At 40.3% G+C, this 18,873-nt stretch overlaps 1 protein-coding gene across 2 annotated transcripts in view; it reads right to left on the reverse strand.

The window, feature by feature from the left end:
• COL5A1 (collagen type V alpha 1 chain) overlaps positions 1-18,873 on the reverse strand; it is a 302,291-nt gene that overhangs the window by 121,782 nt on the left and 161,636 nt on the right. For both annotated transcript variants that reach the window (XM_020981919.2, XM_020981918.2), the window contains exons 12-13: positions 4,384-4,458; positions 1,044-1,136 (exon numbers count right to left, since the gene is read on the reverse strand). In XM_020981919.2, the coding sequence (XP_020837578.1) occupies positions 1,044-1,136; positions 4,384-4,458 (168 nt within the window). The remainder of the gene's footprint in view (positions 1-1,043; positions 1,137-4,383; positions 4,459-18,873) is intronic.

The raw sequence follows: 18,873 nt of genomic DNA on the forward strand, positions 1-18,873 counted from the left end.
TTACCTCTGGGCCTCAGTTTCCTCATCTATAAAATGAGAGGATCAAACTAGATGGAGACCCTGTGCTCCCTTCCAGGCCTATATCTATGATCCTAAGGTGGATTCAATAAACAGGAGGCTTTCTCAATCACCTACTAAAGTCCTTAAACTGCTCCTGACTTTTAAGTGAGGGTGATGAAGGTCTAGAATGGAGATGTGAGTCATGTTAAAGAAACACAAGCAGATTTCACTCCTATCCTTAGACATAACTTTTTGGCTGTTGTTGTTTTTTGTTTGTTTTTAATTTTTAGGCAATTGGGGTTAAGTGACTTGGCCAAGGTCACACAGCTAGTAAGTGTCAAGTGTTTGGTCTGAAGTAGGATTTGAACTCAGGTCCTCCTGACTTCAGGGCTGGTGCTCTATCCACTGCGCCACCTAGCCGTCCCCATTGGTTGTTGTTTTTAAGGCTTGACATGTCCCTTTTGGGTTTTATTCCTGAATCTCTGTGAAGGTTGGCCTGTGTCATCCACCTCTGGGTGTGTTAACATTCCTTTCTTACCATGGGAACTCCAGGAGGTCAGTGACATTTCTATTCATTGGCTTATTTCCTTTTATTCAGGAAAGTGCCCTTATACACAGAGATAATGTGTGATAATGAAGCCAGGAAGGGCCACCTCTCCTCTTACTGGTTATTCCTGGTGTCCCACTCATATAACTTACTGTCTGACAGTTCATTTAGCTCTCCCAACCAGACACAAATGTCTATAGAATTCTCCTGTGGCCATTTCCTTAACCTCCATGATATGAATCAGAAATCATTCAAAGATGCTTTTGTCCAATACTATCAGATCAACAGAACCTGGGCAGGTCCTTAGTTCTCACCACCACCACCACCACTACCAACCACCCCCTCCCCAGTTCTCCCCCCATACTGCTACCTTAGTAAGGATTCAGAACCATCTTCAGAGTTCAGTCAAGAAAAAAATCATTTCTTGTTCCTAAGCAACCCAGCCCACCTAGAACCCATACTCCCTAATACCAACGTGTTCCAAAATCATACGCACCCTGGCCTGCTGTAGAATGGCTTGAGCTTGTGACTCCTGGGCTGAGACCAATGGTCCTTTTGACCCTGCATCACCGCCCCCTCCAAATCGGAACTGTGGAGCAAAAAACAGAGAGATGACTGGGGTAGGGGAGGGTCTCAGAAGCAGGAAGTGCCTCGGTGCACTTTGCCTCAAGGTGTGGGAAGTACGTCTTATTCCATCTTGACATTGACAAACTTCAAGAGCTATATGAAACGATCAAGTTGTGAAAAGGCGCAACAGTTCATTCAAATTGGTGGGAAGAATCACAGCGTATCTTGGTCCAGATTTCTACGCCAGGGTCCTTGTACCCAGATATATGTTAACTCCCAGAATCCGTTTGTACAAACTCTGCCAGGAATCCAAAGTCTTGCTTTGCTATTACCTTCCATCATTCTGATGTTTCACTGAGGATGTTCTGCTTGTTATCTTGAATTTTTTTCTCAAGGAGAATCAAAACCTTCTGTCAGTTTTTTCAATATCTCACTCTTAAGACCATTATCCCATTTATGCTGAAAGACAATTTCAGAAACCAAGAGGGGTGCACCCAGGTCTTCAATGGAAAGGAGAAAGTAGATCTTAGTTCTTCTCTTTCCACCCTACTCCCAGCCTCCATGCACTACAAGCAGTCACTTTTATTAACAAATGTTGTCCCCAGCTCTGCTTCTGTCCATTATCATACATAGTGAGTTAAGCTTATTTTTGGTTTTGTTTAAAGATGAGTTTAAAAACATTCTCAAAAAAGGAGTAGACCTTTAAAGCATAGAGGACACTCAGGCTTTCCTCCCTCCCTCCTAATCCCTTGGCTGGCCTTGCCACACACTTTTTAAAAAAATACATTTTGGAATATCTTTTGTTTTGTTTTCATAATTCCAGAATTTCTTCCTGTATCCCTCTGTTACTCTTTGCCAGAGAGCCATCCCATATAACAAAAATTTTTTTAAGAAAAAAGTAGCAAAACGAATCAATAAATCAAACAAAGTCTGAAAACATATGCAGCGTGTGACACCTGTGGACCACTCTCCTAGGAAAAGAAATGGGGTGAGGGATACCTTTTCATATTTCTTCACTGGGACCCTGCTTTTTCTTTGGAATTTTACAGCATTTCACTTTTGATTTTTTTTGGTGGTTGTTTGTATTTACATTGTTGTAGTCACTGTGTACATTACTTTAGTTATCCCTGCTTACTTCACTCTGCATCAAATCATATAAATCTTCTCATTTTTCTCTGTGTTCATCATATTTGTCATTGCTTCTATTACAGTAAAATTTTATTGCATTCATGTACTGCAAGTTGTTTAGCTATTCTCCAATCAATAAGTATGTAAATTTTACTTCTAATTCTTTGCTAACACAAAAGGTGCTACTAATTTTTTTTTTTGGGGGGGGGCTGTATATAAGGACTTTCTTTTTAGTAATGACCTCCATAGTGTATAAGCCTAGTAGTGGTATCTCTGGCTCAAGAAGTATGGACATTTTAGTCAAGAATTATTTACATAATTCTAAATTGATTTTCAAAATGGTTGTATTGATTCCCAGCTCTGCCAAAAATATATTAGTGTGCCTACCTTCCCACAACCCCTCCAACATTGACTATTCCCACCTTTCATCTTTTCCCCAATATGCTATGTGTGTGATATCTCAAGTAAGCATTTAAATACTGTCTCTACATTAAAATGGAGACAATACTATTAACCTTGCAAATGCTGAGTGCCAGATGCTTTATTTTCCCAGGTCAATACTGACTTCTGTCCTATTCTTTCTTCCCCCCTAGCTTTCCCCCACCTGTTTCTTTTTTCAAGCTCTTAAATATGCACCAAAATTAAGCAAATTATAGATAGGGTATGAGACCTTCACTTCACATTGAGGAAACAATCACACCTGCAGAAGCCAAACAGCATAAATGAAGAAAAGGAACTTAGTGGAGATCAGCAGAATACCTGAGTTCTAGCCCTTGCTCTCTCACAGACGTGTGCACCCTTTGACAAGTCTCTAGTCCTTGTTTCCCCATCTGTAAAATGAAGCTAACATCCCTTCCATCCTTGACTCATAACTAAGGATTAAAGTAGAAAGAAGCAAAGTCCTTTGGAAGCAAAAGTGGTAGCTGGTCATGGTGGTGCATGCCTGTAATCTCTGCTGCTGGGGATGCATGAGGCTGGTGGCTCCCTTGAATTCTGGAGCTACAGGAAGGCAAAAGCCTATTGGGTGTCTGCACTAAGTCTGGCACTAATATGGTGAGCCCTTGGGCATAGAGAGTCACCAGGATACCTAAAGAGGAACAAAGCAGCCAGAGTTCAGTGCGGGGAGAAGTAGATTAAGCTTCTGTACCAACACTGGGATCTGGCCCATGAGAGGCCACTGTATTTCCAGACTAGGGAAGATAACAACAACAACAACAACAACAACAAAAAGTTGCAAAAGTTGTCCATAAAGAACAGATAACATTAAATTGATTATTGTGGTATAAATATTAACACTCCAAGTGCAAGAAGATAGAAGGGTTCTGGAACAAGGACCAATAATGACCAGATAGACATTTCTTCTCTCACTCCATCAGAGACTTGGAATACATCCTTTCTTAGTACCTTAATTTAACTTTCTGTATAAAGAGGATAATGTTCCAGAGAGTGAGATATTACAAATGCTGACATAGACTCATGAATCTCCTGTGAAAAACCCAGGGAAACAAACAGTGTGTCCTGCTTGGCAAAGAACCAGAAAAATAATGGATGGGGAAAGTAGAGCATGTTTTTATACCTTAGCAGAGTAAGTACAGCTGAATGGACTCAGGAGGTTTGAATACTTTGTCTAAACCTAAAGCAACGTGGCCACTTTGTTTCCCAGCTACCAACTCCATCACTTGGGGATTGAGATTTCTCCATTCATATCACATGGACTTCTCTACTCCCTGAAAAAGCAGCCTACACAGAATGTAATGGAAATTCCTTCCCTCTTTTTCCTTCCCATGATAAAGTACAAGAGTTAGAAGAAGTATAACATCTACATATTCATGAACTTTTAAAATGTAGCCCTTAGGTGATGCTTAACTAATTTTAACCAGTGAGTTTTTCTCCACTAGTGAGTGAGAACATGTTGCACTAAACCATCCATGTGGTCTTACCTGGCCTCTTTCATAACAGGCAGAAGATATTCATGGTAAAGATAGACAGGGTTAGGACCATAGTCTGTGACTAGGGAGGAGCATAAAGTTCACTGAAGGGATATACTCAGTGGCTTGATCTCATAAGTAATGTGTTCTAGTCACTGAGCTAACCAGCCTTAGATGTTTCCTAAAAATACCCAATGGAAGAAGAATACTCACAGGCAGCATAAGCATGGTCCCTGGAGGTCCTGGCAGACCATCAGCTCCAGGAAGGCCTGGGCGGCCAGGAGGACCCTATTGTGATAGAATGAAAACAGAATCAGGGTATGGTTCCATACAACACCTCCTACATTTCCAGTCCTGCATTTGGTGCTGTAAAGAATAAAAAAGAATTAGAAGGCATGATCCCTTCACTCAAACAGTTTGAAATCTGATTAGGGAGATACACAAACACATGCACACACATACACACACACAAGCAAATGAAAGAACAATTAAAGATGCTATAGTCAAGTGCACAGCATTTATTAACCACCTAATATGTGTCAGACACTATCCCAAGTACCGGAGTTACAAAGAAAGGCAAATTTAGTCCCTGCTCTCAAGGAGTTCATGGCCTAAAGGGGAACATAACATGCAAACAACTATATACAAGCAAGATAAATACAGGATTAACTGGAGATAAACAATAGAGGAAACTAGCCTTAAAAAGGATTGTGAAAGGCTTCTCTCAGAAAGTGAGACTTGCTGAGACTTGAGGGAAGCCAGGAGGTGGTGTTAAGGAGGGAGAGAGTTGACAGCAGATAGGACAGTTAGCAAAAATTTCTGGTGTTGGGAGATAGAGTGTCTTGTGTGAGAAACAGCAAGGAGGTGAGTGCCACTGGCTTATAGATTAGGTGGAGGGGAGTAAGGTATAATAAGGTTAGAAAGACAGGACAAGGCCAAGTTAAGAAAAGTTTTAAAAGTCAAACCAAGGATTTTATATTTGATCCTGAAGGTCACAGGGAGCCACAGCAAAGCATTTCACTGTGTAGTAAAAGCCATAAATAAATACAATAGACATTCAGAGAATGGAAAAATTATGGTGGGCTTAAGTCATGGAGAAGGTTTCATGGAGTAGAGGAAATGAAAACAGGGCCCGGAGAGATTTGGAGATAGAAGAGGCGGCATTCTAGAAAGAAGGAATAGCTTGAGCAAAGGTGGGGACACTCAATTTTAAGTAGCAAGGAGGCAGTGATAGGCATTTTGTCAATTCACAAATTCTTCTAATTTATCATACTTCAATTGGCAGACTACATAAACATTGAGTCAAGAACTCGCTGATAAACTCAAATTACCTAACACTGTTAATAGGTGGGTTTTTTTTCATTTCTTTTTCAATGGATCCATGATCTCTTCCATGTAGGTAATCCCTCCATCAGTCTGCACTGTACCCTATCCAGGTCTAAATAGTTTATATAGTCATAGATCATTAATTGAGAACTAGTTATTTAGAATGTGTGGTCATGCAGATAAGGACCAGATTGACATTCATCATTACTAAGCAAACTATTAAATGTACAAATAAGCATTCTTTTCAAGCCCCCTAAAACACTTCCAAGGCATTAATTTATGTCAAACAATCAAAAGGATGATAAGAAAACACTTGTTAATCTATATATCAAGCAGGTTCCCAAAGACTTCTGGTAGACAACACTTTAATGAATTTTGTTAGCAAATTCTTCTGTTGTACATCCTTCAAAATATTATTTTTAAAATATACTATTATATCCTTTCAACTAGCTGAAATTAGTGAAGTTTTAACTATATACATACACCAGACCATACATGACTGTATATAGAAAAGGCAGCTGAATTCTTCTCTACCCTCCACCCCCATAAACATTTTAGAAGCATTCTCTGAAGTCTTTTACTCCAGAGGGCAATCTTCCAATAACTGATATGAGCAAGTTCTACTATTCCATTTTGGAACCTACTCAGTTGAATTTGTTCAATTTCAGAAAATATTTGACTCCTAAAGAAGAAATATCAGATTTTTTTTCCCAAGCCATAGCCAAGAAAATGAAAATTCAAGATAGTTCTCATGGGATTTGTAATACAGAGAAATTTAGTTGCATCCTTTGAGCTTAAGTAATACCTTGACTGTGATATTGGACCGTTTTGAGTGAATAGGAAGAAAGAAAGGAAGAAAGAAAGGGAGGAAGGGAGGGAAGGAGGAATGAAAAAAGGGAGAGAGGAAGGAGGAAGGGAAGAAAGAGAGAGAGGGAGGAAAAAATCACCACCAACTGTGAATAGTATAAGTGATTTTCTAAAAATCTATCTTCAAAATAGTAGACTGCGGTTTCAGGAAGGAGACATAAGTGTGTGTGTGTGTGTGTGTGTGTGTGTGTGTGTGTGTGTCTGTGCCTGTGTCTCTGTGTGTATGAACACAAGTGAGCAGATGCAAGTTCACACACATAAATGTATTCTCTCAAAGTTTTGGTACATGTTATCAGAACCTTGAGAAGTGTGCCATAGGGAGAGGCAGACCTGCAACTCACCAATGCTTTCCTCACTCTACTTTTTTTTTTAATTTTTAAAATTTACTTATTTTTAGTTTTAAATATTTACTTCCACAAGGTTTTGAGTTCCAAATTTTCACCCCTTCTCGCCCCTCCCCCGACCCCGAGATGGCATGCATTCTGAATATCCCTTCCCCTAGTCTTCCCTCTCTTCTATCTCCCCCACTTCTCTTATTCCCTTCCCCTTCTATTTTCCTGTAGGGCAGGATAGACTTCTGTACCCCATCTCCTGTATTTCTTATTTTCCAGTTGCATGTCAAAACTTTTTTTTAAACATATTTTTTTAAAACTTTGGGTTCCAAATTTTCTCCCTTCCTCCCTCCCTACCCACCCTCATTGAAAAGGCAAGCAACTCAATATAGGTTATACATGTGCAGTTATGCAAAACACTTCCATAGTAGACATATTCTGAAAAACTAACTCTATTTCCCTTAATCCTATCCTACCCTCCCATTTATTCTATTCTTTCTTTTGACCTTGTCCCTCCTCAGAAGTATTTGCTTCTGATTACCCCCTTTCCCAATCTGCCCTCCTCTCTATCATCTCCCTGCTCTCTTGTTCCCTTCTCCCCCTATTTTCCTGTAGGGTAAGACAGATTTCCATACCCAATTGAATGTGTATGTTATTCCCTACTTAAGCCAAATCCTATGAGAATAAGATCCACTCAATCCCTCTCACCTTCCCCCGTTTCCCCTCCACTGTGAGAGACTTTTCTTTTCTGCCTTTTTTTTGTGAGATAATTTACCCCATTCTACCTCTCCCTTTCTTCTTCTCTAGTATAATCCTCTCTCATCCCTTAATTTTATTCTCCAGATATGACCCCTTAATCTTCAACTCACCCTGTGCCATCTATCTATCTATCTATCTATCTCTATCTATCTATCTATCTATCTCTATCTATCTATATATATTTTTTCCCTCCAACTACCCTAATACTGACAAATTATAAATGAGTATATATAAATATCATCTTTCCATGCAGGAATGTAAACAGTTCAACCTTAATAAGTCTCTTATGATTTCTCTTTCCTGTTTACCTCTTCATGTTCCACTTGAGTCTGTATTTGAAAGTCAAATTTTCTATTCAGCTCTGGTCTTTTCATCAAGAATGCTTGAAAGTCCTCTATTTCACTGAATGACCATTTTTTCCCCTGAAGGATTATACTCAGTTTTGCTGGGTGGGTGATTCATGGTTGTAATCCTATCTCCTTTGCCCTCCGGAATATTATATTCCATGCCTCTGGTCCTTTAATGTAGAAGCTGCTAAATCTTGTGTTATCCTGATTGTGTTTCCACATACTTGAATTGTTTCTTCTGCAGCTGTAATATTTTCTCCTTGACCTGAGAACTCTGGAATTTGGCTACAATATTCCTAGGAGTTTTCCTTTGGGGATCTCTTTCAGGATATCGGTGGATTCTTTCAATTTCTATTTTGCCCTCTGGTTCTATACATATCAGGGCAGTTTTCCTTGATAATTTCTTGAAAGATGATGTCTAGGCTTTTTTTGATCATCAATTAATTTTTAAATTCTCTCTCCTGGATCTATTTTCCAGGTCAGTTGTTTTTCCAATGAGATATTTCACATTGTTCTATTTTTCATTCTTTTGGATTTGTTTTACAGTGTCTTGATTTCTCATAAAGTCACTAGCTTCCAATTGCTCTATTCTAATTTTTAAGGAAGTATTTTCTTCAGTAATCTTTTGGACTTCCTTTTCCATTTGGCCTTTTCTTTTTAGGGCATTCTTCTCCTCATTGGCTTTTTGGACCTCTTTTGCCATTTGGGTTAGGCTTTTTTAAGGTGTTATTTTCTTCAGTATGTTTTTGGGTCTCCTTTAGCAAGCTGTTCACTTGTTTTTCATGATTTTCTTACATCACTCTCATTTCTTTTCCCAGTTTTTCCTCTACTTCTCTTACTTGATTTTCAAAATCCCTTTTGAGCTCTTCCAAGGCCTGGGACTGATTCATATTTTTCTTGGAGGCTTTGGATGTAGGAGCTTTGACTTTGTTGTCTTCTTTTGGTTGTATATTTTGATCTTCTTTGTCACCAAAGTAAGATAATATAGTCTGACTCTTTTTGCACTGCTTGCTCATAATCCCGGCCAATTACTTGAGTTTTAAACTCTTTGTTAAGCTAAGAGTCTGCTTCCAATGTGGAGAATGTACTGTCCCAAGCTTCGGGAGTTTGTACAGCTGTTTTCAGATACTTGTAGGATGTAAATTTTCAGTTCTTCCAAGGTGGTATGATAAGGGGCGAGGTGTTTACTCCTTTCCTGGCCTGTGCTCTGGTCTTTTAGTGACCATAAGCACTCCTTTCTGTCCTGGAACTGTGAGGAGGGTTTCCTCTTCACAGCCAGTATAAGCTCCACCATGCCAGCGCTGCTCCTCGCCCCAGGACCGCCACCTCGAACTGTGACCCAGATCCAAGCATGGGCAAAGCAAGAGATTCCTGCCTCAGCACTGGCAAAGAAATCCCTGCAATACCTCTCTGGTTAGCCACTGGATTCCCCCTCAGTCTGTGGGCCAGAAGCTCAGGAGGCAGCTGCCCTCCCAGTGCTGCTCTCTTGGGGAACTGGAGCCAAGACCCTGTGCTCCTCTCTCAGCACTGCAGGAACAGACTTTTCCCATTGACCTTCTAAGTTGTCTTTGGTGTTCATGGGTTGAGAGATCTGGAAGCTGCCACAGCTGCCTGCAATTAAGTTCTCTGAGGCCTGCGTGCCCACGCCACGGTTAGCTCCTCTACCCACCTGGCGCAATATACCTTTCTGATCAATCATCTAGGTTGTCTTGGGCTGGAAATTTGTTTCACTCTGTCTTTTTGTGGGTTCTGCTGCTTTAGAATTTGTTTAGAGCCATTTTTATAGGTATTTGGAGCTGTTTTGGGGAGAGCTTAAGCAAGTCACTGCTTTCACTCTGTCATCTTGGCTCCGCCCCCCACTCTACTGTTTTTAAAGAAAATAAAGCTGGTGTAAATCCAAGTGTAAGCATTCTCTAGAGTGATTCGTGGGGAAGAGTAATCATTCTGGATTTGGAATGATTCCTCTGGGATGTTAATTTTGAAAACTTTTACAAATGAGAAGATTAATCTAGCAGGAAAAAAAAATAATAGCTCAGTCCTGATACAAACTAGTTTAATTGGTCTCCTTTTATCCAGTTTTTCCTTTCTTCCATCTATTACCCACCAAGCCCACAAAAATAATCTTCCTAGAGCACAAACCTAATCATACTATTCCCCTGCTTAAGAATTTTCAGTAGTTCCTAATTGTCTTTAGGATAAAATGTAAATTCTTTAGCTTAGCAATGAAAACCTTTCACAATGTGGTGCTAATTTATGGTTCCAGACTTACTGAACATTCTTCTTCTTGTACTCTGACTTCCAGCCAAACTGACCCACTTGCTGTTCAAATCCAGTCACAGACACCTACTAGCTATGCAACCCTAGGCAAGTCATTAATTTCTGTATCCTCAACTGCAAAATGGGAGTATGATAGCCCCTACCTTTGAGGTGAGGATCAAATGAGATAATATCTGTAAAGTGCTTAGCACAGTGCTTGGCACCTAACAGGTGCTTAATAAAGGCTTGCTGCCTTCCCCTGAACTTAGGATTCCATCCCCTGACACTGCCTGTCCTTTTGCAGTCTGCCTGTTCCCTGTGCTTGGAAGTCACTTCCTCTTCATCTCTGCCTCTTAGAATCCCAAGCTTTCTTGAAGGCGCAACTCAGGGGCTACCTTCTCTGGAAGGACTTTCTGGCTCTCCTTCCTGTTAGTGCACACTCCCTCCTCAAATGTAATCATCTAAAGAATGGAAGCTTCTTAAGAGCAGGGGCTGTTGCTCATTTTGTCTTTTTATTCCTGGCATTCAGCACAATGCCTGACACATTTTGGGGGCATATTTGTAATTTCATCATTGTAGGCTTTAATAAATGCTTGTTGAATTGAATTGGATTGACCTGAAACAGTAACCTGGCTTGAGAAAAACGAACCACAGACCTTAAAAGAGCCCAATGATTTATCTGCATAAAGTACAGTCCTCTGAGCTGTAAGACAGAGGCTGCATTTCAAACCAGCCCATCCATTTTTCAAGACTACTGTGAAAATGGGCCCATGATATGGCTCTCACACTGTTTACTTAGCTCAACTCAGACATATGGGACTTTCCGTCTTAGCTGATGAGGAGGTGATAGGTATATAAGTCAGTTCCAGCTGCTGGATTAAAGGCACAATAAATAATTTGAGCTGTCCTCTTCTCTCTCTCTCTCTCTCTCTCTCTCTCTCTCTCTCTCTCTCTCTCTCACACACACACACACACACACACACACACACACACACACACACACACACACATACACACATACAAAACCTGTTCTTAAAATTCAGTATTTGATAGATTGGTTCCCAAATCATTACCTTAACTCAGTGTCCTTGACCAAACACAGTGGGTTGGTTTGTTTGTTTTTGTTCTTAAGCAGTTGTGTAACATGACTTGTTTTTTCCACTCATAAACACACACACACACACACACACACACACACACACACATACACACACAATGAATCTTTCCAAAGGAGGAGGGAGATATCTTGCAAATAAAAGAAAAATTTGGTATTTAAACAACAGAATGATTTTCCTAAAGACTAGGTAAGAGATTATTGGACTGACTACTCTACGTAGGGTGGATGTCAGAGGGCATACACAACAGTAATTTGCTGCGAAATATTTGAGATTAAACAAGTAAGTCTTTATCTTAAAATCAGGATGAAATGAAAAAGCATGAACCTCACAGTCTAGAATTTGGAACAGGTTGGTGAACAAAACTCTAAACATTGACTCATAATGGCTGTGGGAAAAATAACTCCACATCTCTCACAGAAGCCTTTATCTTGACATATTCTACTTTTACCACAGGAAAGAATCAGGAGTGAAGAAAATAATAATAATAAAGCTTTCTAAAGGTTTTCAAGTGCCTATACTTTAAAAAATATTTTATAATGTTCTCATGTAGGCATAAATTTGGAATTTCGACGGCCTCGTTTGCACTAAACTCAAGATAACAAGAAGCAAACCTAAGTGCCCCCAACTAAAGAGGTAGAAAATGCATGCTAGGTCACACAGTGGATAGAGGTCCAGGCCTGGATTCAGGAAGACTCATCCTCCTGAGTTCAAATCCAGCCTCAGACACTAACTAGCTGTGTGATCCTAGGCAAGTTACTTAACTTGTTTGCCTCAGTTTCCTAATCTGTAAAATGATCTGGAGAAGAAAATAGCAAACCACATCAGTGTCTTTGCCAAGAAAACCCCAAATGGGGTCAGGAAGAGTCAAACACGACTGAAAAACAACTGAACAACAACAGTAGAAAAATCACTCAGATTGGAAGTAAAAGAACCTGTGTTCAAACCCTGGTCCTGCCACTTAGCTGTATGACTTTGGGAGAGTTACTTAACTTCTCAGGGATTTGACTCAATAACCTCTAAGATCCCTTCCAGCTCTAAATCCATGAGACCATGGTATTTGTACCAACCCTCGTCTGTTCCCCAACTACACTAACTCTGGATTATTCAGTTCACACTTTTATCATGGGATTAGAGGATTCCACCCTTAATGTAGTTCAATGTTACTTTCTATGGGATCTTGGTTTTATCATAAAGCCTGCCCCTCTTTCCAGGCCACCTCAGACCCTTTCTAAGGCATTCCTGTTTGTGGAAATAACCAAAGTATTGCTATTAAACATCTAACTATTTATTGAAGTAGGGCCCTAAAAGTCTTCTACCAAACAACATGTTGATTAATAGACTTTGCTAGAAAAGTCCATTGCTGTATATTCTTACACATGTTCTATCATATGCTTTTAAGCAAAACTCCGGGAAGTTAAAAGACCTACCCAAGGTGACAGAGCTAGTGAGTTGCAAAACTCATGTCCTCTGACCCTAAACCCAGTACTCAGTCTCATCAAGCTGTGTTTGTATCTGTGTGATCTCTGAAGAACAAAACAACAGAATTTCTCTCACAATCTATCCATTTTGCCTCCCACTAAACAGACCCCATTCCCTCAACTTTTTCTTAGGGAATTAGGGAAGAATGAAAGCAAATTCTCCCCAAACAAATGTCTGAAACATGCACAGTTCAGAATAATTACTTAGGAGCTAAATGAGCTTCCTGGATGAGTGTTTCAATTCTATGGCTTAGGACACACTCTATAACATGTTATGCTATGTTATGTTATGTTATATCATGGCATGTTATGTTATATCATGTGTATTATGTAGACATTAGTATTTTTCTACATCATACTAAAGTTTTCTTCCAGTGTCTTATCATGACATGCAGATGACCCTGCATTCTCAAAGGCTGTACCAGCAGAGTATAGCCTGGTCTGACCAAGGTAGAAAGGCTTCAAATACTGACCCAGACAGAGGTTGCATGGATGTTGCCCAAGGATTAGGCTGGCTTAGGCTTGACAGACAGTGTTGGTATAATGAGAAAGCAGAGGGCTAAGAATCAAGAAACCTGCATTCTAGCCCTGCTTCTACCACTTCCTAGCTGTATTTCCTTGGGGGGGGGGGTCACTTCTCTTTCTATTGGTTTCCATTTCTTCCTGTGTAAAATAAGAGATTTAGATTAGATGATCTCTGAGATCCCTTCTATCTCTGAGGTCCTAGGCTTACCAGAGCGTTAGTCCAACAAAAGAGGGATTATTATGGTTTTTCCCCACTCCTGAGGGCAGCTCATTGAGATTATCTGTTAAGGCATAGATGGTTTTGTGATCTTCATGGTGGAAGAAGCATCTACCTGGATAAAAATCATCAACCTTGAAGTGTTGAACTATATATATGTTCATATGTGCACATATATACATATATACACACATATACATACGCACATTATATACATGCACATTATATATACACACATGTATGTATATATGTATGATCCATAAGAAATATCATTTCTCATATTCTGACACCATTTTTGGTATGAGCCTGATAAATGTGTTTATAAAACAGTTTTTGTATAACCTTGCAAATAAGTCTTGAACATTTATTAGCCCACAAATTTACTTTACCAGCATGGCTTGCTCCCAGGAGGTAAAGACACAGCGAAATAAATGAATTCTATACTACTCACCCAGCATAAACTGTTACTCACAAGCCTGGGGTTATTTTCAAAACTAATATAGTACATGCCAGACACTGACTGCACATAAATCAGCTAACCCTTTTTCATGCTGAAATTGCCTTGAAGCTGAGCTCCAGGACCTCATAGCAACAAGCTGGGGAGACTAGCCACCAAGTGTATTCATTATACAGTGAGATCCCTTTATATAAAGGAAGTAGCTTGGTACAGTGCAAAGAATACTGGTCTTGGGGTGAGAAGATCTAACGAGGTTAATCTTGGCTCTAGTGCTTATAACTATGTGATGCTGGGCAAGCTGTTGTAGATACTCTGAACCTCAGTTTTCTCATCTATACAATAGGGATAACAACACAGAACTGTCGTGCAGAAAATACTTGTGAACCTTAAAGCATGACAGGAATGGGAGCTGTTTTTGTTATCATAAAGCTTGTATGTGTCAGAGAAACTGGGCTTTACATCTGCTCCCTGTACTATATCAGGCTTTTGCCATCTGTATTCATTATATCTCAGAGAATATGATTTCACCCACAGTATAACTGGATTCACATAGCAATGAGCAAGGAAATGCTGCTACACTTGACTATCTTTGGCAATGAGCCTGAGTGGTCTGTTAAAGAAGGTGGACTGGCAGAAAGGAAAAAAAAAAAAAAAGAAGGAAAAAACACATGGCTTGTTACAGGTATATAGTTATCTAAAAGTAGGGAATCGCTACTATATGTTTAATAACCAGATTTTTTTTGGGGGGGGGAAGTACACACACAACACATTTTAAAGTTTATTTTGCATTATTAATATTTTCCCCATTGCTTTCTCAAGTCTAGACATTGACAAAACAATAAATCAAGCCTTTATTTGCAGCATTTGCAAATTTCTGAGGTATAAACTCTCACACTGAAAATTTAACAATCAGCCCAGCAGAGTTGGATCAAGCACGCCTCTGGCTCAAGACTTTGATCACCATCAGAGAATCATAGATTTACAACTAGAAGGGACTTTGGAGGTCATTAAATTCAACACCTTTATTTTACCTATCAGGAAATTGAGGCCCAGAGGTTAACTGACATGCCCAGGATCATACATTTAATGGCAACAATGGGAAGTGACATTGGACCTTTGGTTCTTCCTTCTTTTTGAAAAAGCTTTATACTTTTTTCTATAGCAAAGTCACTTCTTGCTATACCCCCTCTATCCCTATAAGCCTTTCCTTGTAATAAAGGTAAATAGTTTACTAAAACCAATCAACTACTATCTGGCAGTGTATACAACATTCGACCCCCATAGTTTCCTACCTGTCTGATGGAAGGGGAGACATGTGTCTCCTTATACCAACCCCAGGTCTTAGATGGCTCATTGTAATTACATTATTTCATTCTTCATGGAACTTTAAACAAAACCTTTGGCTAGGGGGATGTCTCCTTCCTTCAGATAACAAGGATGGAAGCAATGTCTTCTGAGAGGATCCTGGGTTCTAGCATTCATTCTCATGAAAGAATACTTTTATGTCTAATTCTAGTCAATGCCATACAGAGAAGAGATAGGCAATGTAGGGGCAGGGTGGAGAGAGGTGTTGTTCTCAGTGATTTCACAGGCCTTAGGAACATGATTATTTTAACCAAAATACATTAAATATGCCAGGAATGGACAAACTGTGGTGGCTATCTAAAATCTGTCATGGGGGTAACATCACAGCAGTTCACCAAAGCCAGCTGGATCTCCCAAGAGTTAATTAGATGATAAATAAGCTTAATTCTTTTTAATGGAAAACTTAAAACACTCAATAAGCTATAGAGCTACAAAAACACTGTGCTCACATTTTCAAAACACAAAATCCATTGTAATCCTATCATTTGGGGGGAAAAGACTTAATTGACTATTTGCCACTTCAGACAGCTGGTAACTGGTGTGTGTTGTGAAATGGATGGTCAAGAGGGCAATAACTCACTCTTAGGATGCTCAGTTGCCATCTAAATAATGTTAATGTTACCCTTGAAGTCAGAATTCTGCTCCAACTGGACTTTGTTGAGGGAAGGTATGTCTGGGGGTGGGGACAGAGGCAGTATGTTCAGAAGTCTAATCAATTCCCAAACAACTTATACCATTTTCTAAGTATGCTTCATCTCTGCCAACTAAATCACAAGACTGTTGAAGGCAGGACTTCTTATTAATTAACTCCTTAATTATTAATTAATGGTAGTTACAGCTACCAGTGGCTAGTTCCCCATGAACTCTAACACTGGAAAATTCTTTTTTCTCTTCAGCCTACCCCCTGCACCATGGTGTGGCTAGTACAGGGTCTTATGCATGCTCAGTGCTCAGTAACTGGGGCAGACTGACAAAATGCCATTGTGTTGTCAAATTCGGGCATCTTTGCAAATGTCATCCAGAGCTGTGAACACCCAGAGCTCTAATGATTTCAGATTCTGTTAACCGGTTTGCCAATATTCATAGATGGGAAGTCTATTAGAGTTGTTTATCCATGAAAATGCACTAGTGATTTGCACCAGCGCTGAAAGAATCAATTCCAGGCAGTGTTGCAGTGAAAGAGTCATCTGGCCCCAAACTGGATTCAGTAGCCAAGATATGCGGGGACCAGATTTGTTCATCCTTAAACTTCTCTTGGCCACAGAGTTAAGGTTAAGGAAGCCAGCTCGGAAGGGATGAATTCCCAGCTCAGTATCAGCTTTCTGACAGGAGGTGATGGTAAGGAAGAGAGAGATAAAATGAAAATACTAGCAGGAGAGATGATACACTGAAAGTGTAAGGTCAGTTATGGATCCTAATTGTTAAGGATGAGGTATACAGGGCAAGGGGCAGCTAGGTGGTGCAATGGAAAGAGTGCAGGGCCTGGAGTCAGGAAGATCTATCTTCTTGAGTTCAACCCAGCTTCAGACACTTAGCTATGTGACTCCGGGCAAGCAACTTAACCTTGTTTGCCTCAGTTTCCTCATATGTAAAATGAGCTGGAGAAGAAAATGGCAAACCACTCCAGTATCTTTGCCGAGAAAACCCCAACTGGGGTCATGAAGAGTTGGACACAAATGAAAACAGTGGTGTAAAGCATTGAAGGGTACAAGATTTTAGCTCTAGGGCACAGACTGGGATATGTGGTTCATCTCAGGGACTTACTGCATTCTTACCCTGAGCATGGGTGAATGAAGGATTCAATGTCTTTTGAACCAATCCCCAATTCCTTATTCCTACTGCTACCACACAAGTCCTGAATATTACCCATGAGGACCATTGCAATTGTTTTCTGACAGGTTTTCCTGCCTCTACTCTCTCCCCTCTACAATCCATCCCTCACGCCATTGCTGAAATAACCTTTTTAAAATTTTTTTTCAAATTCAGAGATATGGCTATGCCACTCTTCTGCTCAAAAATCTTTGGTGGCTCCCTACTGCCTACCAGGACAAGTTAAAATTTCTTTACCTGGCATTTCAAGTCTATCCACAATCTGACACCCTCCCCGTACATTTCTAGTCATTGTTCATATATCTCCCCTCTATACATTCTATGGGTCCAGGACCATTTTTACTACTCTTTGGTGCATGAACACCCCCATGCTCTTCTGTTTCCATGCCTGGTACCCCACACTTGGTAAGTCCTGCCTCCCTCTCTTCACCTGCTGAATTCTTAGCCATCCTTTAAAACCCAATTTACATGCAATTTCAACCTTTCCCTGACAACACTGGTGTCAATAATAATCTTTCTCTTTGGTCCTGAAATAACATTTTGTTTTGTACTTCTCTAATGCATTTGTCAGGTATTATTATCTATCCTAGTTATCTAGGTTTGTTTTTTATCCTTCTACTAGACGATAATATAAGTTCCATGAGGGTGGGGATCATGTCCTACCTATACTCTGTATATCCCCCAGCTCTTATAGTTTACAGTTCTCTGTATACAACAGACAAATATTTGATGAATGTATCCTTATCTAAGAATGGTGGAATACACCCAGCCGAACATTCCCTGACCTCTGTTTCATTGAACCCTGGACTCAGTAGACTACCATAAGCCTAGGATGCTCCTTTGCTAAATGAATTGCTTCAATCTGGAACACTCCCACAGCACATCTGGATACAAGTATGCATATTCACAGCTTCACAACCAGTCCCAGTGAGACATCTAGAGTAGGCCCTGTGTTGTGTTCCTGTTTCACACTCACTCCTCTGCATACTGTCAGAGACTCCAGCCCCAAAGGCAGAGACCAGATTATTGCTGGCAAGAAATCAAACTGTGAATTCTATTCCAGTCAACAAAAGATCCCATTCTATCACCATCACCTGTACAAGAGGCATGATACAGCGGAAAGATGACTGGCTCTGGGGCCAGATGACTTGAATTCAAATCCCATCTCTGATGCTTACTACCTGTGTGATCTTGGGCAAGTCACTTGGGTTGATCTGGATGGCCTCTGAGATCCCTTTCAGCTTTAGGTTTATAATCCACTGATATACATCCTCAAGACCTTAATGAGCAGAATTAGGGAGCTTATCTCCATCATTCCACAGCTATTCCAAAGGGGAGGAAACATGGCTCCCCATGGTCAGTTCCATGCTCAGAGGGTCATCAATTCGTTAGCACCTCTTATGGGGCACAGAATTAACTCAAAGACATAGGTCCTTACCTAGGTGTTCCTTTAATAAAATCAGATGTCTTCTGGCATAGGAGTTTGCTTTTCCAGGAACACAGGGGAATCCTAACAGGTCTATACTGCTCAGCAGAAACTACACCCAGAATCTGTGGTTCCTTTGCTGTGGATGTTTGTTTGTTTGTCTGGACATTTGATTCTGTGGAGAAGGCTGGGAATAACAGGGTACAGAGCCAAAAGAAGTGTGGGCAGATTTGGATAGGCTGTTTGACAAAGATGGTCTTTCAAGCCTCACTGCTCTAGCCCTCCACGTCCTCTGATGTGGCAGACAGTGCCACGCAGAACTGTGCTTTCACACCAAATGCCCAAGGCCACGTGTTCCTCAGACCTCAGCACTTCCAGCTGGAAACTGGCAAGCAGAGAA

The sequence above is a fragment of the Phascolarctos cinereus genome, unplaced genomic scaffold (assembly GCF_003287225.1).
Source record: "Phascolarctos cinereus isolate Bilbo 61053 unplaced genomic scaffold, phaCin_HiC Scaffold_2;HRSCAF=192, whole genome shotgun sequence".
In the NCBI taxonomy this organism is placed as follows: Eukaryota; Metazoa; Chordata; class Mammalia; order Diprotodontia; family Phascolarctidae; genus Phascolarctos; species Phascolarctos cinereus.